The 26513-nt window shown below is 37.6% G+C and overlaps 1 protein-coding gene across 5 annotated transcripts in view; it reads left to right on the top strand.

Annotated features, from left to right (window-relative positions):
• The window catches only part of CERT1 (ceramide transporter 1), an 80992-nt gene that overhangs the window by 24155 nt on the left and 30324 nt on the right, over window positions 1–26513 (top strand). For 2 of the 5 annotated variants that reach the window (XM_039567723.1, XM_039567722.1), the window contains exons 3-4: window positions 1223–1339; window positions 25908–26015. In XM_039567723.1, coding sequence (XP_039423657.1) covers window positions 1223–1339; window positions 25908–26015 — 225 coding nt within the window. Of the gene's footprint in view, window positions 1–1222; window positions 1340–8003; window positions 8031–22995; window positions 23209–23500; window positions 23585–25907; window positions 26016–26513 lie in introns of those variants that run through there. The other 3 variants (XM_039567726.1, XM_039567725.1, XM_039567724.1) reach the window with 3 other exon arrangements.

Raw genomic sequence — 26513 nt, 5'->3', positions numbered from 1 at the left:
CTTCTTCCTTAGTATATTAAAAACAGAAAAAGAGAAAGTTTGGAGTTTTTTTGGTTTGTTTTTTTAATGTGTAGGTGGCTTCTGGTTTCCCAATTCTTTGAAAAAAAATCTCACTAACACTAGAATGGTGTGCATGACAACAAATGAGACTTACTTCTAGGTTTTCTTTTGTGGAGTGTTACATGAGAGATTCACCATGTTTTAGTCTGCAAGATGAATGTATTGGCAGAGTGGTCCATGTGTTGTAAAGGATATTCCTAACATGCATAGACTTGTCTTCAGTGTCTAGTATCAATATTTGTGGTCCTTCAGACTGTGTCACTAGCCTTTATCCTGGAGCCTGTTAACCTCCTGCAATTATTTTCATGTGTATTTTTTCTTTGTATTCAAATTCAAAAAGGCATTCAGCTACACCTGTATTATGTGTCTTTAAGAATGGCTTTCAAAGATGAAGAGAGTGGGGAATATTGGGCTCAGTTGGATGTTTACTAAGGAGTAACTTTGAACTGACAGTGTCAGGGTATAGGGCAGATTAGATCATTGTTTTCCCTGTACTTTCCTTAACAGTTTCATTGTTACATTAGTAAAAGCTTATTAGTATTTAAGGCATGTGAACTGAAAGTTAGATGCAGTTGAGTGGAGATGTGTGAAAGGAATGCATGTGGCTTCCAATTATCTGTGAAATACTCATGGTGAAAATAGTTGAGGCAGTACATGTCACAGCTTCCTTAAGTTCCTGCTCTGGCTTGTCGTTTAGATATACTCTGCTTTTATGTTTCTATCCTGGTATTTTTTTGCTGTGATGTATGTATTTCATCTAAAATTAGTACTGGTAACAGTAATGTTACAGAGTTTTGTCCTGTTTTGAAATTAAAATGTATATATAGGCATATTTTCCAACATAGTAGATACTTTGTTGAAGGATTTGTTTCAAAGTATTTGAAAACATGGAACTTGTTTGTGTGTGGAATTTATTTATGAAAATTTTATTTAATAAGAATGTATCACACAGGCTATTCTATTTCAGAAGACCGGCATCTTTCATTATGAGAGTGTATGTTTATTATTTGAGATAGCTACACAACACAGAATTCAGAATATAGGGTGAATTCGAGACAGTATAGACCAGATTTTCTAATCAGTGTTTGAGTGTCAAAATAATGTGAGGTAACTTTGATCAAGGTGCTAATTTTAGCTACTCTTACACTCTCTTCTCTCACAGCCCCATGACTTTGATGAATGCAGATTTGACATCAGCGTGAATGATAGTGTTTGGTACCTCCGGGCTCAGGACCCAGACCACAGACAACAGTGGGTAGATGCAATAGAACAACACAAGGTATGTAATTTTCTGTTTTCTAATTTCATTTCTCATTCCCTCATTAGATCAAGCACAGTGCTTGCAGAGAGTTTAAACTTCTCTGTACAGTCATTGAAGTACTCACAGTATTTATGACAGATAAAAGTTCAAGATTGAAGCTGTGTGTTAAATATGTTTCAAAGGAATTGGCTTACTTGTTCTTCATAGATAAGACTTTACTGGAAGCTAACAACTGTGAGCCTTTCTTGAGCTCTCTAGTTTGAAACAAGAAAAGCTTTCATTATGTTTGAGTGACGTTTTCATGGTTTTGTCCATTTCTCACTGATTATTGAATTGCTTCTTATCTATGCTAGATGTTAACTTGTTAGTCTTAGAGTCAATTCTCTAGGTTATCATTCTGGTTTTAGGCTCCTCTTTTTCATCATTTGACCACTTTTACTGTATCTGCTTACTGGCTTTTGTCTCTTTGTCTTTTAAGGCACTACTCTTCATCAGCATTTTAGTTCAGCTCTTGATCTGTTCCTTGTATCTTCCAATGAACTCAGCTAATTTCATTTTCAAAGTACCTGACCTTCAAGCCCTTCAGATCAGGTAGAAAGTACACAAAACATCCATTATGTTTTCAGGAACAAGATAGGTACTGTCCCAAGGTGTAGCAGTAACCTACAATACCTGGCCTCTCAATCTGGGTTACATAGGTATTACAGGAATACGAATTATTATAGATATCCAAGCAGGTATGAATTTTTACCTTGAGCTTCTTGAAGTGTTGTCTGTATAGGTACTGTGTGCAATTAAGACATTTCACCTATTGGCCATTCCTTGCAGTAAGCAGTACCTGTTCTTAAATTTAAAGTGCTGCCTTTTGATAATGGTTCTCTAAGAAAAAAATGATCTCAATTGGACTATGCATCATCCCTTTATATCTTGGCATTTTGCCTTCATTTTGATACAGAGGTAACATTAAAACATATGGAATTAAGTTGCAAAGTCAGGGTTCTTTCCTGTAGTCTAATGAAAAAATATAGTTAACAGTGGAGTGTTCTTGAGACAACAACACTGCAATTTATTCCTAGTGCAATACCTGAGAGAAATTTCTCAGGAGGATACACTGAACAAGTTACTGGATTGCATATCCATAGAACTGGCATTTCAAAAACTGGTTTATAGGCTTGGGAGTCTTCAGGTATGGTTTAGTTTAGTCATGGAACTTGATAGCTCTAGGCTAAAATTCAGACTAGGTTTCCCGAACCATTTAGCTGGGGAAATGCAGAACTTAACTGGAAGCTGGATAAGCAGAAATGCGGTCTGTGTCATTGCATGCTCCTCTGTAGGAATGAGTGATGAAAAAACACAGATCCTGTCTTAAAGTCTGCTCATCACCTTTTTCATGCTATTTTTCTATTCCCTTTTGTAAGGCTCACCTTAACCATTGCTGAGTTCTGAGCTGCAAGTTTATGGAATCACCAACTTATAATATGTGATCGTTGAATGGTAGTAGTTTCGAGTTTGCCATTTTAAGTGTTAATTTGGAATTGTTTCTCTGAACTGTTTTTAAAAAAAAAAAATCTTGTGTTTTTCAACACTGATTTTTTTACCTCCATTAGTGCTCAGCCCCTGTAATGAGGTATCTGTTTATTTTGCTTTGTTGGTCTGGTATTATTGGTAAGATTAAGTTGTCTTATTGAACCTCCTTTTCAGATCATGAATGAGTATTGAGGAGTACAAATTCTAGCGTTCCAAAAGTGACCTCCCTTTGTAAGGATGCCTGGCTAATTATACAGTTTTTCCACTTCAAAAAAATAATATCTTAGCATTGATTTAAGTTTGGACAGTTTAAACTTCCATGCTTTGCAAGATTTTGGTAGTTATTTAAATAAATAAACTGTACCAGATCTCTGCCTTTATGCTTCAAGGAGTAGAATGAAGGGTTGGTTATTTCCACTACCCATTTTTTTCCCTGTATTTAGAATTATTATAGGGATAGAGTTAATGAGAGCGTTTCTCATTATTTTAATAAAGTTATTTTCAGCTTATTTTTTAAAGAGTGAGGATGTTTTGGAATGTTGTAGAAACAGAAGAAAAGTATGTCTAGAAGTAGGAAGTGGTAATAAGTCTTGTATATGCTGAACTGACAAGAAACAGTTCAGTTTGCATCTTGCATCTAAGATAATAACACTGGGCTTGACTGTTCCAAATCTTACGGCTTTTTCAGTATGTGTAGTTTGCAGTTTCATGGCTATTTGACATTTTTCAGTTTCTTTCATACTCCTTTTTGCTCTCTAGTTCTTGCAATATTTAAGGCAAATAGCAGTTATTTTCATTCTTAAATGGAGTAGAAACTATTATGGCACATCACTTCTAAATAAACCATCAAAACATTTAGTAGTTAAAGCAATACATTATTTAAAAGCATCCTTTTTGTATTATGCAACTAAGTATCATGAATGTCATGATCAAGACAAAGCAAGGAAAACAGCAGAAGTTACTGCAATCTTGTAATAATAGGTTAGACTCAAGTTGAAAGTATATAATGGAATATCAGAGTTACTAACATCTTCTTTCCAGTGCAATATTCTGTTGCCTTCATAACAGTAGTAGTTTTGTGTGATAACTGTTGTAGGTATAGAGGTGCATCTGTTCTTCTAGCTGATCTCAGAAAAATATACAGTAATCTTATCACCAGAAACATTGGAAAAGTGCTGTATTTACATTAATAGGTGTTCGATATAGTTAAACACAACACAGAAGTGTCCAAATCCAGTCTTCACTCAGGTTATTATAAGTGGTTCTTGAAGAATATGTCTCTAAATGTCTTGTTTCTGTATTTTCATTGAGGGGTTACTGCTATGTCCTGTAATTTTTATATAAGTTTGTATGGAAAATATTTAAGAAACAGTACATTTTTCCAATATAACTTTGATAGGATCTGAAAAAAAAAAAATTCGTGGAGCCTGGAAGTTAGTTCCATTTTTTGTTCAAGTTTGTATGGACAACACTTAAGTGAGCCTTAGTTTTAACTAACTCTTCATCCATCCTTTAATTTATTTTGGCTCATGCAAGTTTTATAACCAAAAACTTGACTGAGGGTGGGAGAAGATGGGCAAAATATCTCATTGCACTGAAGAGTTCTGATTTGTATTGCTTACTCTGACATTTTCTGAAGGAACTTTCTGGTCCGGTTACCAAACCTCAAGAAAAAGTTCCTTAAAAAGCTGTTCCTTCCGGGTGAAATGTGTTTTGACATATAATAGTTTGAATAAAATCAAGAGAGGAAATTATTTCCTGTACTAAACAGTTATTTTTATTAACATTAGTCTACTGCTACATAAAGTACTTTTTTTGTTTGTTTTTGAAGTTCTTTGTTGCTTACTGAGTGGGTAGGTAGTTTTGGTAGGCTGCTTAAGCTATTTGCTAACAAAAGGGTGTTTGTGAGATTTAAAGTAGCATGTCACAAGGTTGTTGATCTTCGGAGTAAGAAAAATAGACCGAAACTTTGACTGTGTTTCATTGTGCTCCGAACAGAGGGAACACTGATTTAAAATTAATTTTATATTAAATATGAGTATAAGCAGACGTAGAAAAACTTCATGCTTAGCAGAACCAATTAGTAGCTGATGGCTGAGAAATGTAAAACAGCTAATGTTCAAACATAAAAACCATTAGAATTTGCAGAGGGGGTTATAATTGTATTTTTCTTTTCTTGTATTGAGGTCCTGGATCTTTACCCCATTAAGTGTTTCAAGTATCGCTCTAAAATGTTTATTCATGGCCCTGAACTGGAGGAATGATACATCTAAAACTACTATAAAGCCATCAGTGAGGCAAACGAGGAAATAGTTCACGTGTAACCAAGAGTCTGTTCTTCTACTTAAACTTTTCATTAAATGTATTGATCTGGTGTTTCTCTGGTGTCTAAACATTGATGGTACTTGAGCACCACAGTGCTGACGTATTTCGAAAGCTACTCTCTTAATAATAATTTGAAAGACTGCCTCCTCCAGGTCTCTCCCATGGTTTCAAAATGTAGTTTGGAATTTCTAACCTAATACTAGATAAACTGGCTTAAAGGTTGTTAGCTCAGTGCTGTGAGAAAGTGAGGGGAGTGAATTGCTGTTTGTTGTGAGAAACATCTGTATAAGTAAGCTTATTTTGAGCAAATGAACTCCTGAGATCCATATAATGATTTCTTGTAATATTAATCTTCTACTTGAGTTGAGAACCTGATGAGAATTTATTTCGAAATTAATACTTCATGAGAAACTACATCAGTTAAGGTTTGTCCCATTTTGTTCCATCATAGTTTTTATTTTTTGCACACGGACTCTTCATGTCTTCATTATTGACTTCGTGGCTCCTCAGCAAAATAGATAGTTTTTTTGGTCTTGTATTTGCAAAATCTTTTGTTTGTCAAACCAAAATACTGTTTTAAGTCTTGCTGAACTTCTTACAATATCTGATTTTGCTGTTTAAAACTGGAAATTTTTCAGAGAGATACCTAGATATCCAACAAGTTGGCATGTAGGGACTGATGCCTTAGGTTTTAACTTTTATATTTTTCAAATCCTGTGTCTAGTGTGTGTAACTCTGAAGTTTCTTGTGGCTTGCTAATTTCTGCCCACTTGTGCTGGGTAGACATAACAAAGCCTCTCCGGGCCTGCTCTCCAAGGTCACCCAGACTGTCCTAGACCTAAAAGTATAATCCAAAGAGCTTCTAAGGGGAGCCAGCGGAGGGGAAATTCCATCATTGAACTGAAACTTTAATTGGAGAATTTACCCTGATATGCAAATGAACCAAACCTATAAAAGTGTGAAGAACTCGTGACCTGGGGTCCATCTTGGGATCCATCTTGGCAGTAGCCTCTGGCTCCCCAGGGGGTACTTTGAAGGCCTTTCAAATAAATACCTACTTTTATTCCTTTACTCCTGTCTAGTCTCCGTTTCTTAGGGGCCTCTTAAGGCATCAGGACTAGGTAGGTTTTCTTTTTCATTTTGAAGTGATGATGTACAAGGCATTTATATCTAGAGCAGGAGGCATGAATCTCAAAGTTTGACTGTGAAAGGCATCAGGTAGCTATTTTCCAAACCTAATTGACATCTGTCCCTTTTCTGGGATGAAGGGACCTGTCCCCCTTAAATGAAGGTGGCCTGTCTCCCTCAGTCAAAATTTTTTGACTGAGGGGTGACTACTGCTTTATTGTTTTTACTCTTGATTAGATACTGGGGACGGTGTTAGCTAGTTAGAATAGGGGTATACAAAAACATCAAGAAGAGTAAAACATCTCTTTTTTTAGCTTTTTTTTTTGCTAAAAAAGGGAGGAGACATGGCAACCTTGGGGACAAAGATAGTTTAGCTTTTAAGTAATTCTAATTTTGTGCAATTCTTTGTATACTACAACTTGTTTCTTAAAATACCAGTTGTCAAACCAAATAAGATGTTTTGGATACCATTTTTTGCATTGTTTAAGTGCAGACCTAGTTAAAATGGTGGAAAAAACCCAAAACACTGGATTTGGTGGTCTGTTAAATTCAAATTTAAGAAAAAGTTAAGTAATTATTAACTTGATTCATTTCATTTATTAAAACGAAATGTTTGAGTCATTTCACTTGTTAAACTCTGATATATTTTCACACCAGTAAGCTAGAATTGAGATATTTACTTGTGAGGTGGTTATTTTCTGACTGTTGGTCCTAGTTCACAAGTTAATTTAGAAAACTGTAGAGCAAACTTGAAAGAGCATAATTTTGGTTGCAGTCAATAAGGGCACTTCAGGATATTGTTGTGAGAAACTTCAAAACTAAAAGCATCAGCAGCCTGAAATTTTAAGAAAATTCACTACATAAAATGGAGTTCCTTTCTCCCAAGTAAGCGAAAAAAGCTAGCAGTTACCTTATCTATAAGAGTCATTAGTTTGACTGTTACGGTCATCTGCATATTTTGTTTTTCCTTGTCAATGTACTGTTCTAAAAGAATTACTGAATGTGCTGTTACACATTGAAAAATATTGCTAATAACAGTAATTGTGATGTTGGAGCAGAAAAGGCAGCCAGGTTGAGAGGACAAGGGGTACAGGTGGGCTTTTGCTAGTCTAACAGGACTGCAAAACCATTCAAAAGCAGAACTCCCGGTGGCTAAAACCAGAGCACCACAATGTTGTGCACTTGAGAAGCATCTTAATAACAAAGTAATCACAGAGTACCCTACCCAGAGCTAATGGACCCCCTCTCTAACTGCTCTAGTTGTTCCTGTTCTGAAACGTTGAGCTAATGTCAGATTGCTTAAATCTGTTGGTAATACAAGTCAGCTTCTGGATAAACAGGGTGAAAGATTTCAGGTAAAATATTGAAGTATTTATAAATTTAATTTGCCTTTTATCTTTGTGTTATTTCTCTTATGAACTTAAGTATAAGAGCTTCTGCATGAGTAACTTTTATCAAACTCAGAGGAAGCCTTAAATTTCACTTCAAACTTGGTTATAAGCACCCAAAGTTTCTCAGTTCCTGGTTTTTGTTTTGTTATTTGATTGTGTCAGCTTCAGACTGAGACCCAAGTGCATCTACCTGTTCCTTCAACCTATTAATGCCTTAAGAAATTTCACATTAACTATACTTAAAGTCAAGCTTTTGTTTGAATACTGTATGTAAATATTGATCTATGAGATTTTTTTTTTTAGGTGCTCTAAAAAAACATTGAAAAATGCAAATAGAGGTAAGTTTCTCAAAGTAATATTTTACTAGCAGTGGGTGGTAGAGCAAAAAAATTTGACCCATTAATCAGAAACCATTATCAGTTTCAATTTGTGAAATATGAGCTCAGGTGATCAACAGTACAGAAGGGTAGTACATGTTTAACTTACCCGCAGCAATTTTAAGTAATTTTAAGTAGAGCTGTAACATTGAAGGCTGTGAAGGCAGGGCAGTTTCCTCCTTTTTTACACCTCTCTAATCTTGCCCTAGAACTGATTTATATTTTGTATACTGATAATGGCAGTAAAGACATGCAAATAAATCACTCCAAAGCTGATCTGGACTGAAATTAGTATTAGTAAGATAATTAGAATGAATAGGAAAGTATATGCAGAGGAATGATACAGAAACATTTTGACTCAGCATATTAATGTACGAAGCTTTAAAAATAGATATTAAATGAGAAGCATAAATTTCTGCCATCAGTAAATAGTTTTGTACATTAAATTTAGTGTTCCTATCTTCTGGCAGACCTTTGTGGAATTACTGAAACAAGATGTTTGTGTAGACTGTATTTAAGTGCATAGTGAAATGCTGCAAATAGTCTTCAGAAGTCTCTTTTTATGTTATGACCTTTATAAATCTATTCTTTTTTAATCAGCTTACTATATTGTTGACAACTAGTCACTGTCAATTTCTAGCAATGGTAAATATTCTAATATTGATGAGTGACTGTTAATTATAAATACAGTCTTGTTAATTACTTTAAAATAAAAACTTTCCAGCAGTGTAACTTCAGATACATCCTATAGGAGGGAGCAATAGGAGCAGTCTCTGTTGCCATATCCCCATCTACTTCCTCTCCTGGCATTCAGCTGTTTCAGTAATGTGTGATTTTTAAAGTATTTGCTTCCTCAGCAGTTGTTGCTGAGGTCTGAAAAGGAAAGAGAATGTGGCTCCCTAGTATTTTAATTTTTTGGTGTTTCTTACTAATACTAGTTCCTCTGGCCGTAATTTCACCTGTACCCATTCAAAAATAAGACTGACATAAGTGGAAGCAACAGTGCAGATGAAGGAAAGCATGGGATATATGGGAGTAGATATATATTGTTCAACTTTGGTTTTATTTATCAAGTACATAATGAGGATTGTTAGGAGTGTGATGATGAGGCCTCCTTTTGCCTGTGTTGATATCCATGTCCTAAGTGTTGAAACAAGTTTCTTAAGTAATCTTGATGTCAGCTATTGTTTCCTATTAACCTGATTTGAATTTCCTTGTTCTTTTGTCTAATGCTCTGCAGCACACAACAAAGTCTTAAATGTTTCTGTTTGATGCTGACATGGATTGTGTAGCATACACTCTTACCGTTTCTGTGGTAATGCATTTTGCTCCAGAAGCTAGTCACCCACTGTCACTGTGGCGTTGTGAGGCTCTGGCTTGCAGCAGTAGTGCAGCTTGCCTGAGAGGAGGCTGGAGGACAGCATTCAGATATCTATATTAAACTGTTAAAAGCTATTTTAAAAGCCTATTTACCTGTTTAAAAGACTGAAATGTGTAGGCAAGTTGCTGATGAGTGGCAGAGACACACGCTTAAAGGTGTTGCAAAAACACCCTGTACTAGTTTGAAACTAAAAAGCCATGAACTATTGCTCAAGCTTATGCAGGAACTTAGATGTGTTTTTGTTGCTGTTCTGTCACTGCTGTATGTTGACGTTAAATATGTAACTTAAGTTCTTGTGTATTCACATTTGACATCTCCCAGCAAAGCTGAATTTGAAGTGTTTGCAAAACTGCTCCTTGATAACTAAATAACAAAATATGTTCAAGCACGGACTTCTGAACTTGGCAGTAATAAGCTTATTTTTATTGGATTTTGGCCAGAACCTTAGGTAGAGCGGGAAATACATAGGAGAAGGATGTGGCTGTCTCAAGTCTGGGCACCCTGTCTAGCTTTTCAAATTCATTCGTCCTTCAATTGTGAATACCATCTTTTTCTTTTTGCTCTTCAGTGACATCTAAGTGGTATAGATATCAGCAAAGAAATAAACTGAAGTACCCTCCTGAAGGAACAGTCATAAAATTCATTGTAATTCTTCCCCTAATATGAACTAAAGTCATCCTTTACCATCCACAGTGAAACATAGCATCCAGGTGCTATGTTTCACTGTAAGTTAGATTGGGAAGTGTTGTAATGGTAAGGGCTTATGGAATCACTTTAGCCTGTTTCTGCTGTCAGAGGAATTTCTTGCCATCCTCATAAAATATGAGTTCTCCTTTATTAAGTAGTCTTACAGTAAATCTAGAGAGGTTACTCTGTTCATTTTTGAAACACTTAAAATTTGTCTTTTTCTGTTAGACCAGTTCCCCATTCCTCAGTTGTTGTTCATGTGGATGTTTTTTACAGCTTTCTGATACCTTGTATGTCTCTGTTCCAAACTCAGTCCTCATCTTTCCGTGAAGTGTAGCACCAAAATAGAACTCAGCATTCCCGCTAGGATCCTATATGTGTTGCATAGAATGTAGGATTATTTCATGGATCTTGTATGCTACCATTTTACAGCACCATGAGGTTTTTTTTAAGTTACCCAGCTTGAGAACCACTAAATCTGATTCGTCTCTAGAACTATCTGCAGGTCATTACCTATCCTGTATGTGTACAGTACCATATTTCCTGTAACCAAGTAAGCTTTGAACTCCATTTTTCTCCTGTGTACATAAGTGTTAAGCTTATACTGCTCTTCTGTCAACTTCAGTCTTTCCAGCTCAGCTGTTTTGGGTAATAATTATTGTGCTGTGTGGGTTTGGTTCAGTTTCTTAAGTGATCGTGCTTCTTCTAGTACTTTGTAAAGTATGGGCACCTGTCTACATGAAGAAACTGCTAAATGATCTAATCTATCTCAGTTCATAGCTGAGCTTGCCTGTTACTCTGTTGGGAGCTGTTTATCTGAATCTGGAGCTGTACATATATGTGCACTTAGATATATGTGCACTAAGATAATTTTAAATCTTTGTATCCATGAAAGCTGTGATCACCTGTATGTTCCTAATTAAAAACTGTTCTCTCCTATCTAGTCAGAGCATTAACAGGTAGTCTTCATAGTCTTAGTAGAGGTCTTGAACTCTCCTCTCAAGCCCCTGCCCCCAAAAGGTAGTGAACTTAGTTGAGATGGCTTACTCCTGTCTTTCCCTTAAATTAGCTAAATATGCTAATTGTTTCAAGATTCAAATGCACAGAAAGGTTAAAGTAAATTGCATAGCCAGGCTGGTGAACCAGAATGTTCTGAAATAGCTAATGGATGCCTGAAAGTTACAGTTCAAATTGCAGATTAGCAGAGCGTTGCCTTTTGGGTGCAATACTGTGTGAAGGAAAACACTTGAAAACTGCTAACTCGGTATCAAATAATGTGAAAGGCTTGTGACACTACAGCTCCACTAAGCTGTTAAGAGTATGTCAGTCAACATTTTTGCAGTGCTATTTAACAAAGGGTGATGTACATGGCTAAAGTAAACTTGGTCTCAAGACAAATGCTCAGTCTTGAGGTGACTTCTAGAAGAGTCAACTTGCAGCTGGCTATGCAGTAAATAGCCAGTCTTACTGCTATAAACAAGTGTGATTCCAGTAGTAAAGCCAAAAGTGTTATTAATTCACTTTGTAAAAACTGTGGTAAATAATTTTGATAGTGTATACTTTCATTTAATAGAAGTAAGGGGAATGTCAAAGTTTGTCACTGGCAGAATTACATGCAGTTATCTTTAGGAGTCTGAGTTCTCCACGGCAGAATGATAGCATGTTTTTACAAGGTCTCCCTGAAAACAGTATTGTTCATTGAGACAGACCTGTGTCAAGCTTGATAAATGCCCCTTCAGATAAGGGTACGCTCTTGGTATCAAGAACGGAAAGTAGAGAGCTGCAGTGTAAAAGTAGTGACTAGTTAAAAGCTGGCAATTGCCAAATGCTGTATGCTGCTTACTCAGAATTATTACTCATCACCTCAAAAAAATACTGTGCATTAACAGCTTAATAGAAAAATCTTGGATACTCTGTATGCCTCAATCTACCAAAGTCAGTCTTTTTTGCTTTTTAAAAGAACTTTTCTAAAAGAAAGGCTTTTCTTCAGTGAGCTTTCATTACAGTGAAACTCAGTGAGGTGATATTTACAGATCGTAGTTAATCCTCTTGCTGTAGGGAGGAGCGCTCAGCCACATGGGTGGAGTGCACAAGTACCAATGAGACTGAGACGTAGTAACATTGAACAGAGGTAACCTTTTGGCTCTTTGGAGAGAGGCACGCACACCACCACCATCCAGTGAAATTCCTGAAAAAGAGAGTAACTTCAGAAGCTAATGTGACTCTAAAGAGCTGGCAGAATTCTTCTGAAAACATGACATGGCTTGGGGCACCTGCTCTTTTAATCTAATGTCCTTGGCATTTATCGGAACCCCTTAAGGTAATTCTTCCAATATAATTTTCACTGTAGGTCAGCAGAAACATCCTTTTTTCCCTCTGAAAACAGATCAAGCATGAAAATATGCATTTGCTGTTATTTTAATGTCATCTGTGTACAGACTGACTGCAGAGGAAACAAAAGTCCTGCTCTTGAGCATATATATTTTAAATAGTAGGTGAGGAAGAAGGGGTTTAATATTTAACTGCTGGTGTTTAAATATCCCATACTGCCTGATATGAACATAGGCATTAGAAAACTGGGGGAATGGAGTGTCAAATAGAGAAAGGCGTCCATCCTTCTACCCCCTTGGTAACCTGGAATAATTTGTGAGGATTTGTGTATTACTGTAAAATTGCTTGTTTAAGCAAACAAATACACTTGAGGCTTCTCAGCTGATAAGAATTACTTGCCCTGATGTACAGTATGATGCTGGTACTGAAACTTGTCAATGTTGTAAGAAGCTGTACTTTCAGGGAAAGATTAAATGAATTATTCAAGTTATTATTCCTTTACTGTCAAAAACAGAGGGTTCTTTCTTTACAATTGAATTAAATATGAATTAAATTTCAGTGAGGAAAATTAAGCTTGGATATGTCTTGTACATTCCATTATTTTAGTGCTGGTATCAGCTGTATATATCAGCATATATACATGTGATAGTGTATGTCATTTGATGTTGCTAAATTTGCTAAGTGCACTTATTGCTGAAAACTGTGTATTTCCTGACAGAAGACTTTAGGGGAATGCCAGTGAATCAGCAGTTTCAGTTGACTACACAAGCGTGTTTGCTGCAGCAAACCTAAATGTTGTCACTTCCAAATTGTTGAAACTTCCCTTTCAGGACAAAAGACAACAGTTCTTTGTCTGTCTTGGCACCCTTTTGCCGTTCTTGGGCCCATGTTCGAACAGCAGCTGTTAAATTGCAGCTTTATTAGTAAGTAGTTACAGTTAGTACTGTTGAAAGCTGGACTAAAGCTTTGTCCATTCCAGCCCAACACACTTGATGAATTATAAACAAAGCAGATTGTTTCACTTTGACCAACCCAGTCTTTCTTTGCCTGTGTGTTCTAGTTACGTTTCATAACAATTGCTTTGGCTTTGAAAATAGATATTATAATTCTCTGAAGAATGCATCCTTGTGGGGTGTAGGCCTGAATATGTAAATGGGCGTGTTCTGACCAGGAGGTGGTACTAGAGATCTTGCATCCTAGTCATTCTGATTCTATGGTAAAGCACATTTCTTATATAGCAGTTAACTCGTCCTTGCTTGTGTTATAATATTTTCTGTTTCCCAGCAAAAGAATTTGTCTTGGTTTTGAAAGACAGGTGTCTGCTAAGGAAGGCAGAAGCCTCCCTTGAAGTGGCAGATATAACCCCTTTCCCTCTGAGTTATTATATTTTGAAATCAAGGGCCTTTAGGCAAAGATGTGGGAAATAGGAATAACAGTTCTTTACTATTATATATCTATGTGTGTATAACAAGGCAAACAAACAGCAATAACTGCGGCAGTAACAGCAGACAGAAGCACAAACCCAGTGCCAGCCCTCTCGGCTGCCGGGCCCTTTCCCCTCGGGTGCAGTTCCGCTCACAGCCGGCAGGGGCGCTGGCGGCTCCCGGTGAGCAGGGCAGGTGCGATGGTTCCCCCGCGGCTGCAGGGGGCGCTCCGGAGCGAGCTCGGGGAGCACGCGGCAATGGCGGCCTGGGATCCCGGGAAGGGATGGGACAAAGGCTCCACAAACCCCTGGGCAGCCGATCCCGGACTCTCAGGAACAGCAGGCTGGAACGGCAGGCACAAGCACAAATCCCGGGTGGCAGACGAGATGTATCCAGATGGGAGAACCCCACGGAGGCCCAGGCAGGCAGGGCGAGCAGGGCTACAGCGTAACGAAAGCTCGAAGCAGCAGCGGGGCAGGGCAGCCACAGCTCAGCCTCCAGCAGGGCAGGGAAAGCGGCTTTTGGGGTCCCGGCGTTGCTTCCAGCAGGAAGAAAGAACGCCCAAAAAGAAAGAAGCAGCAGCTCCTTTCTCTGCAGCTTCTCTCTCCGGACGCTCAGAGCGAACTGACCCCACACCCAGGTGTAGACAAAGGAGTAGCCAGGCCGCCCCACTTCCCTTTTTGTCTTTCTTAAGTACAGCTATTTGTCCCGTAGCAACATGCATATAGGAGAAAATTCCTTTAACAGAAAAAAAAACTAAGACTAAACTAAAACCCCAACAGAATTCCTCTGTCCTGAAACAGTTCTTTTTTAACAAGATGAAGTTTTTTTGCCTCAATTTGCTGGTTCTCAGGCTTTCAGATGTAAATAAAAGGTCTGGTTAAATTCTGTTTCCTTCACGTTTTGCTTTACTCTTGTGCATTTCAAAAAGTGCAGCATGTACTTATTTCCATGCTTATTTCTACCTCTCCCCAAAAATACTAAGCAAGGCTAAACAGAAAATACATAATTCATGTGTTTAGTGAGTTTGAGGAAATCTGTTAGGTAAACATGCTAGTTTTACAAAACGCCAAGAAAAGTGCAAAGATAACAGCTACTTAGACTATAGCTCCCATAATCTAATCAAACAATACGTAGGACTTAAGTTTTTTGCAAGTATATCTAATTGACCTTCAGAGAGTTACTGGACTTGTTTGTGTTTTAGTTCTTGAGAAGAGGCCATCATGCTGGCTAGACACATCTTCAACAGATGGAGAGTGTTCAGCTGGCAGTGCTAGTGATACGTAGTCTCTCTTGGAGTATCCACCTGAGTAGATAGAACCTGGAGTAAAAAACATGCTCCATTATGAGTTTGAACTTGGTCGTATGGGAAGAAAGTCTGAAATATGTGGATCTGAGGCTGCATTTAGGAGAAAAACTTGTGTTACACTAGACTGGACAGGTTCTCCGCCCTCCTTGTTGATTTGCACTGTCTTGATGTAAGAGCCCTGTGTTACACAGCAAATCTGCCATTTTTCTTTACTGTTCTCAACTGTGAGGCAGATTTGAGTCTGGAGTGGTTTTGCATGTAGATACAATAGCTTCGCTTTTGCCATTTTTATGGCTGCTGCTTTTTCAATGTCTGAACCGGGCTATAAGCAGATCTGTCAGATTATGAAGATCTGCTGACAGAATACACATTTTGTCACTGCCATGCAGAATGGTCAGGAAACAACACCTTACCTACTGTCAGGTGGGAGTTTCCCTCCCCTCACTTCACAATGGGGTGAAGTCAGCTTTTAATGTGTTGCAGTTCAAAGCAGTTAACAGCAGGAATATGGCCATTCTCCTGAAGTCTTATGTCACACTCCCATACACACTGTTACTCTGCAGGCAATAACATTAGTGTTTCAGTTTGTCAGCTCTTAACGCATGTGTAGCTTTCTCACGATGAATTATTCTGGGTACACTGTTGTGAGAAAACCAACAATGGGATTGGAGTTCAGCAGTATTTAGAAAATATGGGTCTACAAAATAATCGATGACCGACATACTGAATGTGTTTCTGCAGTTGCCTGATTAAGGCACAAGTTCCTACAGAAAGGGCTCTACAGCTTGTACAAAACAAACATGCTGTCATGAAATAGGATGATTTAGTTACTGTAGAAGACTTGAGTTAATACAAGCAGTTTGGTGCCTATTTTATTATACTATTCTCTAGCTAATGCTTATCGCAGGGAGGTTTTCATGTTGGTACCAGTGCTGCGCTGGCACCCTTTATCTTGTTCATACTTTCTACCCCTCTGGAAAGAAAAGTATGACCAAAATGGTGTCCCAAAGCTTAGTGCACAGCCTAATAAGGACCAACAGTGTTACAGTTCTGTGTAAAACCCATGATAATATTTATCTTCAAAGTCCTGAACATTTTAAGGCATAGATACTTTGATTTGCTTTCTTCTAATGTACTAGGAGCAGCCTTTTGTGAGCCGTTTTCCAAACAGTTTCCAGATCTTTCCTTCAAGGACAGGGTAGGTCAGTTTACTGTAGACACCTGTGCCATACTTGAAGTTGTTTTTCCTATTACACAGTGGGTGTTGGCTTTCAGCAAATAAAAACAGTCTGTTTCTTTTTGCATCAATGAACAATAATAGTGTGGAGGTGTTTTTGTACTGACTGAGTTTAATGTCTTTACTGATGCGTTTGTTAATATTGTATGTAATATCAGTTAATATTTTAATTTTCAAAGATGAGTTTTCTGAAAATTGCATTTCATAAAACGGTTTTACAAACTCGTAAGTAAGCCTGTATAAACTTAAGTGTTATGAATAGAGTAAATAACTTATTTCAGATGAAATATGTCTGTATATTACTTCATTACTTTTAATGGGTTTGGTAGGCTTTAACTAAAAGTTTGTTTCTTCTGATGCTTCCCGAAGTGTGCATACGTACAGGGAAAACCAGTTTGGTGAGGGCCTACTTAATGTATAACGTGTATATGAAGAAATCCTGTGCCTGTTCTTCTGGCTGGTATGTAAAACTACTTTTCATGACGAGCTGTGTGTTTGTAGACTAATGCGAGAACAGCTGAATGTAAAGAAAAGTCTTCTACTTGGACATGGTGCTTGAGACAGATGTGCCCAATTTTCTCCATGTCAAATATTAAATTTTTTTTTAAGTTAAATTGTATGGAGCCCAACTACTTCTTGTTAGATGAAGTTCTAAAAAATCTGAGCCAGAACATTTGTTAGATTGATTTGTACTATGTCTTTGGACAATCTTAACTGAAAATGAATGTTCTTAGTTGGTTCACTGTTTTGAACTGGCTGAGAAGTGTGAATAGAATAGAACTTCAGAATAATTTCTTTAATCTCTATTACAATTTCTAATTTGCTGTCATCCATTCAGCACTAAATGTCATTGTTACTACTTGCATACTGTGTGGAAAACTTTATCTTCACTAAGCAGTGTGTCTCAAATGTAATTATAAAGGCTAAAGGTAAAACTGGTCTGGTTTTAATTGTCTACCATGAAAAGGAGGTTTCTATGTCCAGGGACTGAAGCAGAAACAGGGTAAGGGTTATTGTTGGTCTTTGACCAATAGTAACCTCCAGCCGTATCTGTTTCCTTTTCGCTATTTCCCTCTACTGGTCACACACGACACTGATTTGGGGCGGTTAAACAGATGAACTGGTACTAACACAAAAGTAATATGAGTTTATGACAACTTAATTTTCCCAGTCCTGACCACAGAGACTGTGAAACCTTGTGACAGGAGGACATACTCTCATGTTTTGAACTGGTGATTCACCAAGGTTTTGGAAATTACCTGAATTTTTATCCTTTTAGATATCCAAATGTGTCTTTTACATGAAATATACAAAACTCTTAGCATAATCTAAGTTTGTTTATGAAGTTTTTGATGTGGGATCTGCTTTATATGCATATCTTTGCTGTTCTTTATCTGAGGCTAGGTCTCATGTCTAGACATTGAATGTATTCAGATAATTTATCCCTTTAGCATTTTGTTTTATGTGATGTTAGACTTGTTCTTAACCCATAAACTAAAATGGGAATTATAGAATCATGTCGTGCTATTCTTTGTAAAAAAACTGTTTTCATGTAACTTTACAGCCATTGTGTATCAAGTGTTTCATAGAATTGCTAAGATTGAAAAAGACCTTTAATATTTCCACATTCAGTTGTGAACCCAGCACCACCACCATGTTCACCACTAAACCATGTCCTCAAGTGCCATATCCACACATTTTTTAACACTTTCAGGTGTGTTGACTCCACCACTTCCCTGAGCAGTATGTTCTAGTGCTTTACAACCCTTTCCATGAAAAAAATTTCATAATGTCTAAACTAAATTTCCCCTGCTGCAACTTGGCCACCATTTCTGCTTGTCCTGTCACTTGCTACTTGGAATAAGAGACTGACACCCATCTCACTACAGCCTCCTTTCAGGTAGCTGTAGACAGTGATAACGTCTCCTCTGAGCCTCCTTTTATCCAGATTGAGCTACCCCAACTCCCTCAGCCACTCATCCAGACCCTTCACCAGCTTCATTTGACTTAAGATCTTGCAAGTAAGTTTCCTATGTAAGTTACTTCCTATGTAAGTTGGGGCAGGCACCTCAGGAAGAGTACAAGGATGTTGGTAAGTCACATAGAGAAAAACGTTAATTAGAAGGGGAAAAGCTTAGCTAGAACTCAGTCTGGTCACTGCTGTATAAGATCAGATGTTTTTACAAATACATTAACAAAAAAAGGAGGACCAAGGAAAATCTGCATCCTCTATTGGATATGAGGATGGGGAACACTGTCACCAAGGATGAGGAAAAGGATGAGGTACTTAATGCTTTCTTTGTCTCAGTCTTTAACAGAAAGACCAAATATTTTCAGGGCCAGCAGCCCCCAAGCTGCTGAACCAGGAATGGGGATCAGAATAGATTTCCTGTAACTCAGGAGGATGTGGCCTGCCGTGTCACTTAGACACTCACAAGTCTATGGGGCCAAGTGAGATTTGCCCAAGGGGACTGAGTGAGCTGATCAAACAGCTTTCCAAGCCACTCTGCATCACTTATCATCAATTCTAGTTAACCAGGGATGTCTCAGATTACTCTAAGTTTGAAAATGTGGTGCCCACCTTCAAGAAGGGTCAAAATGAGGATCTGGGGAACTACGGCCTGTCAGCCTGACCTTGGTGACCTCAGTGCTGGGGAAGGTCATAGAACAGAGTATCTTGAGTGTGATGACTGGCACACACAGGACAACCAGGGCATCAGGCCCAGCCAGCATGGATTTGTGAAAGGCAGGTCCTGCCCATCCAGCCTGATCTCCTTTTATGATAGGGTCGCCTGCTTAGTGGCTAAGGGAAAGACTGTGGATGTTGTCTATCTAGACTTCACTAAAGCCTTTGACGCCATTTCTCATAGCATTATCCTGGAGAAACTGGCAGCCTATGGCTTGGACGGGTGCACTGTTCACTGGGTAAAAAACTGTCAGGGTGGTCAAGACCAGAGTGTGGTGGTGGATGGAGTTACACCCAGCTGGTGGCCGGTCACCACTGCTGTTAACCAGGGCTCAGCATTGCAGCCAGTTCTGTTTCATATCGTTACGGATGATCTGGATGAGGGGATCAAGGACACCCTCACTCAGTTTGCCGGTGACAACCTGGGTGGGAGTGTTGATCTGCTGGAGAGTAGGAAGGCTCTGCAGGTTGGACATCAGGAAGAATTTTTTCACTGGAAGGGTGGTCAGGTATTGGAATGGGCTGCCCAGGAAAGTAACGGAGCCACCATCCCTGGAGGCATTCAGTAAAAGTCTGGATGTGGCACTTATTGTAACGGTCTAGTTGGCATGGTGGTGTTAGGTCAAAGGTTGGACTTGATCATCTTGGAAGTCTTTTCCAACCTTAATAATTCTGATTTTTTTCTGCCTATCATGCAGAATAGTTGAGTTTGTCTGTAGAGAATTATGCCTTCAGAACTCTGATACTTTATATCCAATATGTTCATCTTTTGTTTAAAAGGAAAATTACCGTTGGACAGAATTATTGCCTAGATAGTTTGCGCTTAACATATGGAATCTTTACGTTGTCCAATTGATGTATGATTAGAAATGCAGGTAAAGCTTCTACTGATGGCAGAATGCTGATGCATGAGGAGCTTGTAAACCAGACTGGGCTTTGTTTTTAAACAAACATGGTTTTGACTTAATAGAAGTCAAAGGTTTTTATGAATTTTCAACCCTGGTCAATTTCAGGAATCTGAAGCTGTATCAGGAACATAACAAAAAGTTGTGTGTCTTGGAGTCCCTTATTTCATATAACTTTTTTGTTCAAATGTATAAGAGGTGCAGTGAGCCTCTGTTGTTTTTGAGGGAAGTAGGTGTTGAGAGCTGATAAGGTCTACAGCAAGAAGGAAATAAGAATAGGTAATAGGTTTTGAATATGAAGAAAATTGTGTTAGATTTAATAGGGTGTGAGATGCAAAACAAGCAGTGTATTAAAAGTGAACCTTTCTTTGTCCCTGTTTTTTCCCAAATTACTGTTAGGAGATTGCAGTTTAAACAGCCCGTGTTCTCACATATTCTCATGGGTGTAAGATAGTTTTCCTTGAATTCTAAATCAAATATATTATGGAATTTGACAATTCCAACTTTTTTTATCCTCCAAAGCTTGGAGTGTATTTCATACTCAGGGGTATGCCAGCCACTTGATAGATATTTCTATTCTGATGGCTAAATGAATTTTTAAGGATTGAGTGGAGGGGAAAAAAACCATCTGAGTTTAGTAGTGACAAGATACCTGCTAATTGCACTAGATGAACAAGGGACTTTATGGAGCAAAGGGTTTTGCAAGGGTTTTGCAGGAGCATTTGCTTTGGCAGTTTTTCTTCTTATTGACAAGAAGCTAAGCATATTTATCTGTTGATATATGTGTTCTGTGTTGCTGCAAAGCTTTTTATACTCCATTTCTTTTAGTGCAAGTAAGAACCTTGCCTGCACGTGTACTTTGAATCCTAGGGTTTCTTGTTAATAAAATGTTTATTCTGATTAAGCAAAGTGTAAGCCTCTCAAGTCCATATCCAGAACAGCCTCAGGCTTGCAACAAGTACCTTTTCCTCCATTGCTGTTTAACCATGCTCTTTCAAAATTCCATTATGGTCTTTAGCGCAAGATTCTTCACCATAATACAGATGGTGGATGTGTTTTTCTAGTTCTACAGAGGCAATATTAATATAATACTTAACTACCTTAGGTTAAAAAATAAACCTAAAGCAACAATTGGAGGAAGAAGCAATCACTCCTTCCCTGCCGTTTTGAAGGATAGGTAAGATTGCCTAAATGCCTGTTAACTGTGAACACGGTGTGTGGCTTAGTCCTCCTTGCTGTGTCCCGCTGTTGAGACGGGCTGGGTTATATCCCTGTGTGCTCAGTGCCTGCAAGGCACGGGCTTTCCCTCCACCTAGTGGATGCTCCATGGGAGAGCCGGTGCTCGGACGCCTGCAGCAGCTTTTCTACTGCCTCCTGGCTCATCTGCCTTAGCTGGCACTTACGCATTAACCCTGGCAGCACTCCCTTTTGAATTTTACGCATCCTGATGATGTAATAATATTTAATATAACTATTACGCAATTTTGTGTAACTGCTAAAAAGAATAATGTGACTAGTGCTTTCAGTTGGGATCAGAACTGTTCCTATTTTTAAAGGCACAGTTGCACAAGGGCTAGCCTTAAACCAAGATCAGACAATATGTAATGGAATTAATTAATTCTTTAAAATCTGTAACTATTCCCACTAGCTTTCAAAGCATGAAAACTAGTAAGAATACTTACTTCAGTGCATTGGGAGCTGAGGCCAAAACATCAATGCTTTTTCTGCCAGTGTCTAATAGAACGGAGTTTATTAGTTTTGTATGATGATACAGACCTTACCTGTCCCTCTCCAGACAGCCCAGATTCATGGGAGGAATGAGTGTAGCCTCTCCCAGTCTTGCTTATAGTCTCATGATCCAGCAGTACAAGCTGCTTTAGTTTTATTACTAAGTCCACTAAGCGTTGCAGTTATTGTCAGCTTTGGTTTTGGTACTTTTGCTCAGTGAAGAATTTTATTTTTATACTTATTTTTCAACTTGGAATCCCTGGGATTTCCTTCTGTACACATAATATGGGTATTTACTGTGGAATTGCAACATGTATCACTGCTGGAGGAAAGTTATGTCTACAATGTCTTTCCCTGTTTTTGCAGTTGCAAGAAAGGTCATATTAGAAGCTCTTTCCTTTTAAGTAGTCATGTGCACTGTGCTTGGGAGGGCTGTGGGAGGGGGATCATCATCCAGCTGCTCTGACCTGGATTGTGGAATTTCTATCTCTGCCTTCCTGCTAACTACCAGCTTGGTTTTGCAACCTTAAATTTCCATTGTCAGCAGCTTCAGAATAATTGAAAAATCAGACCTACAGTCACATGATAATTGTATCTTTAACTTCAGTCCTCAGAAATGCATCCTGTACTGCCCTGCCTGTAGTGTCTGTTGTGTTCTTACTGTCTGCAGTCATTTTCTAGGGTAGCCCTGCCTTGGCTCATCCTAGAACTAACCCATCTTGCTGAAGCACTTCCAGCTAGTCTAAAAATCGCCTTTGGAACATAGTCATTTTACAGAGCTTATCTGCTTATTTTCCACCAAGCCTTTCATAGTACCTTCCAGCTCCTTTGTGTTACTACTTTTTCATGTATTCTGGGTTTTTTCATAAGATACTGTGGCTTGATCTCTTGGATGTTTGGTGGGATTTTTCACAACTACTGTAGAGAATGAGATTAGAGTCACTGTGTCCTAATATCTGTTTCATCATCTTCTAGGGTGAGCTGTGTGCCTTAGAGGGAGGAGCTGCCTGCTGCTTTTGTTATGTAAAATAATAAATAATTTATAATGCTAACTGAATATATCTGCCTTGGACAAACCTACACTGAAGTGCTTCACAGGCACTAAATTGAGACATAATCAAAATAATTCCTTGAAGATGTGAGAATAATTTGCTTCATTCGATTTTTTAAGTGGGAGAACTTTGCTGTGAGTCTGTGCTTTGCTCAAGGGTATTATTTTCCACTTAAGGATCAGTGTGAGCAGTAACAAGAGATCTGCAATATGATTCTGCAAATACTTACCTTTTTTTATTGAATTTTTTTTTATTGAAAGCAGCTTTTCTGATGTTGCTGATATGCTGATCTGCTCCAGTTAAAGGATCACATGAAGCTTTGGATCATGTGGCTTTTTCCTCTTGTCTGTTGTAACAAAAGGATTAATGGATTTCGTGCATTGCCTTAGAAAGCTGAAGGTGTTGCAAATACTATCAAATGCCAGTTTTAATGTAGCTTTGAAGCTGTGATGTATGCATGAAATTTCAAAGAACTGCATCTTTTTACTGAGTATGGCAATTTAGTGTTAGTGCTTGATGGTATGAAGTGATATGACTTCTACAAGTAATTTTGTTTTCAAGCAGAGACTGTTGGTTTCTATCATATGAACTCTACCTGCTTTTCTAATTTTTATCTTGGGAAAATAAATTTGTATTAACAGAAGAAACTTGTGCCTGCATTCCTCTTCTCAATGTAATTGATTATTTCTGCAGTGAATAGTTAATGATGATCTGCTTTGCAAGACATAAATGCGGCAGTGACCTGCTCTCGTTTAGCTGTTGCGGTAGTAGAATGGTGGGGCTTTGCATGATTCATGCTTGCTTTGTTTGTGTTCATCTGCCTGCATATGTCTGCTGTGAGCGGGATGGCTTGTCTGTGTATCAGTTAGAAATGAGTACTTATTTTCTGGTTCTTGTAGTGTTCTCAATGTAATTTTTTTTTTCCTCTTGGCTATTTGAACATAAATGTCTGACACAGTTTTGTGAACATGGTCTGTAAATGCACATGCTTTCGATTCATATTGTGTACTGTTCAGTCTGATCTTCATGTCTGCTGAATTTGCTTCTCAATAGCAAATAGTTACCTATGTTGCACCTTTTTATTTATTATGGTAGACTTTGCAAGCTGATAGCTGTATCCATATAATCATGTATGCTGTTGTGTGTATGATTCTGTAGCGTGGATAAATTGTTTAGTGGAATTAATAATCACAAGCATAAATGACAGACAAATAAATATGCTGCTGAAAAGGTACCTTAAAAAATCAAGCTTATGCATTGATATGGAAAGAAGGGTTGGAGGTTTTTTTTTTCACCTTCAGCTTTTATTTTGTGAACTAAATTAGCAGAGCATTGACACTATGCATAATATTGGAAGAAAAGGATTTAATTCAGATGTAGAATATAAAGCATCAGATTTTCTACTTGTAAGTTTACATCTATTCTTGGAAGTTCTAAAGTAGGACTATTAAGGTGTGGCTTTGACTAAATCTCAGATAAAGAAATCCAGAAATTTCACTTCCTAAGCTTTTAAAACAAGGTCTGGCATAGGTATGTCTTTCTCACTTACTGGAGAAAATCAGAAAACACTTGCTAACCTTAGTTAAAATACTCTGACCTCAATGAGATTGCTATTTTGGCTTCATTTTAAAATTGATCTGCTCTTTAAGCCATATCCTATTGAAATGAAATTTTATCATCTTTCCTAGTGTGTACAGCTGACAGAGAAAATTAAATGAATCTTCATTGTCAAACTGACTATAATGAAAGCATATTGGATCATCTTAAGATCTGTAGTATATGCTTAAATAAATATTGAAGGTACTGATTAAACAGTGAAGTCTTTTTGTATTTGTGGTTAAAGGAAGTTTTAAAAGAAATGTTTCAAAGTGTTGGGTGACTCTTGTAAAACGTTCTTTTCAGATTTATTCTTATTATATGATTTTGAAACAAAGCAGTTGTATGCCTAAACTCTTACTTGTAGCTCAGACATACATACTTTGTCCCACTTTGTCCAAATTCTTAACCAACACATCAACACTTACCTTTCTCTGCTTTTTAACTTATCCACGCTCTCCTGCCTTCGTAAGGCCTATACAGCTTCCAGTTTTTCCATAAAATGTGCAACAACTGGAATTTTATTGTTTCTTCTTGTTCTATACCATTTGTTTTGTCTCCCCTCTCCTCACCCCATTTGAGTTTTGGTACTACTGCAGAATTTATTTCTGTCAAAAGTTCTTCACAGTTATCTCTGTCTACTTGATCAAGCTTATCTACTAACAGTATTTCATGTATTATTCTGAACCATCTGTTCATTGTTTATATTCTCTATCAGGATTTTTCATCTCCTTTGCCATGCACATGTCATTTACATTAACATTTGGACAAATTTATTTTCCTCCAGTTTCTCAGTATCTGCTTCTGTTTGACTTGTGAGGAAATTTGTCAAACTCTATTTTTAGATCTTTTAAATGTTACTCTAATCAAGAGATGTTTTTCTTTTTTCATTGTTTAGTTAATTACTGTTATTGTATCCTCTCTTACTTTCAGTGTCTTACCTTGTTTTATGTAGACCTTTGTTCTCAGTAAAAAAATAATTTACTTCTATCAAAAAACTTGATAGAAGTAATAGTCTGATTTTCCTTGATATCTATTTTGTTGCTTTTAAAAAGAAAGTGGTACTATTTGTGTGATTGGAAGGATTGACTGAAGCTGATTGTCTTGGGGCTGAACCATGTTAATCCCCCAATTAATTGTAGAGTAATGTAAGTTTTTTAATAGGCTGTGTGAAAGTTACTTCTTAGGAATTACGTAAACCAAAATAATGAAACACTCTGCCTTTTTTTAACCATTAAATATATATTGCTGTGTCCTTTCGGGGGCACATAATTCATTGTAGGTAACAAATTATTTTACAAATCAATTTGATAATAAAAAATAAGTTTATAATAACTTTACAGATACTGCATCAACATCTTAGGTGCAGGCACAGTTTGAGTTATTTAAACCTCTACTGCAAAAAACAAAGGGGTGTGTTTCAGAGAAAATGATGTTAATCTTGTTTTCATTATTTCTATTTTATCAAAGGCCTCAAGGTTTTTGTGTGGTTTGCTTTTTAGACTGAATCTGGCTATGGATCAGAGTCAAGTTTGCGACGCCATGGCTCCATGGTGTCTCTTGTCTCTGGAGCAAGTGGATACTCTGCAACATCCACCTCTTCATTCAAGGTTGGTGCAAAAAGTTTTCCTAGTATTTGTGCGTAAATAATGTGCAACTGGAAAAGAAGTAACATGTGAAGACTCATTCACATAATTATAGAAAAAATGCAAAATATTTAGTTTAAATAACAGTGGTCCATCATATGATGGTGAACAGGTGATACAGTAAGCTCTCTTGTGCCTCTGTGCAGTCATCCCTTTTAAACTGTGGTGTCATCTTCTGTGGCAAGAAAATGAAACTTGTGTGTGCGTTCATTAACTTTTTCTAGTTTACTCACCAGAATATCCTGGGCTCCAAATGAAAACAAACACTAATTCTATAGCTTAATAAATATGATATAATACTGGTTGACAAATTATGGCTTTCCTTGTGTCATCGATATGAATATTTAATATATGAACTGGGTGTGCTGTACTTCTGGGAGAGCAGAAGAGGAACAACACAAGAAAAGGGAATAAGAATCGGAACAAAGATCTTAAACTAGAGCTGACTGCTTTCAGGCAAAT

Source organism: Corvus cornix, chromosome Z (assembly GCF_000738735.6).
Source record: "Corvus cornix cornix isolate S_Up_H32 chromosome Z, ASM73873v5, whole genome shotgun sequence".
NCBI lineage: Eukaryota > Metazoa > Chordata > Aves > Passeriformes > Corvidae > Corvus > Corvus cornix.
The sequence above is the reverse complement of the archived record's forward strand: the minus strand, read 5'-3'. Positions and strand labels throughout refer to the sequence as shown.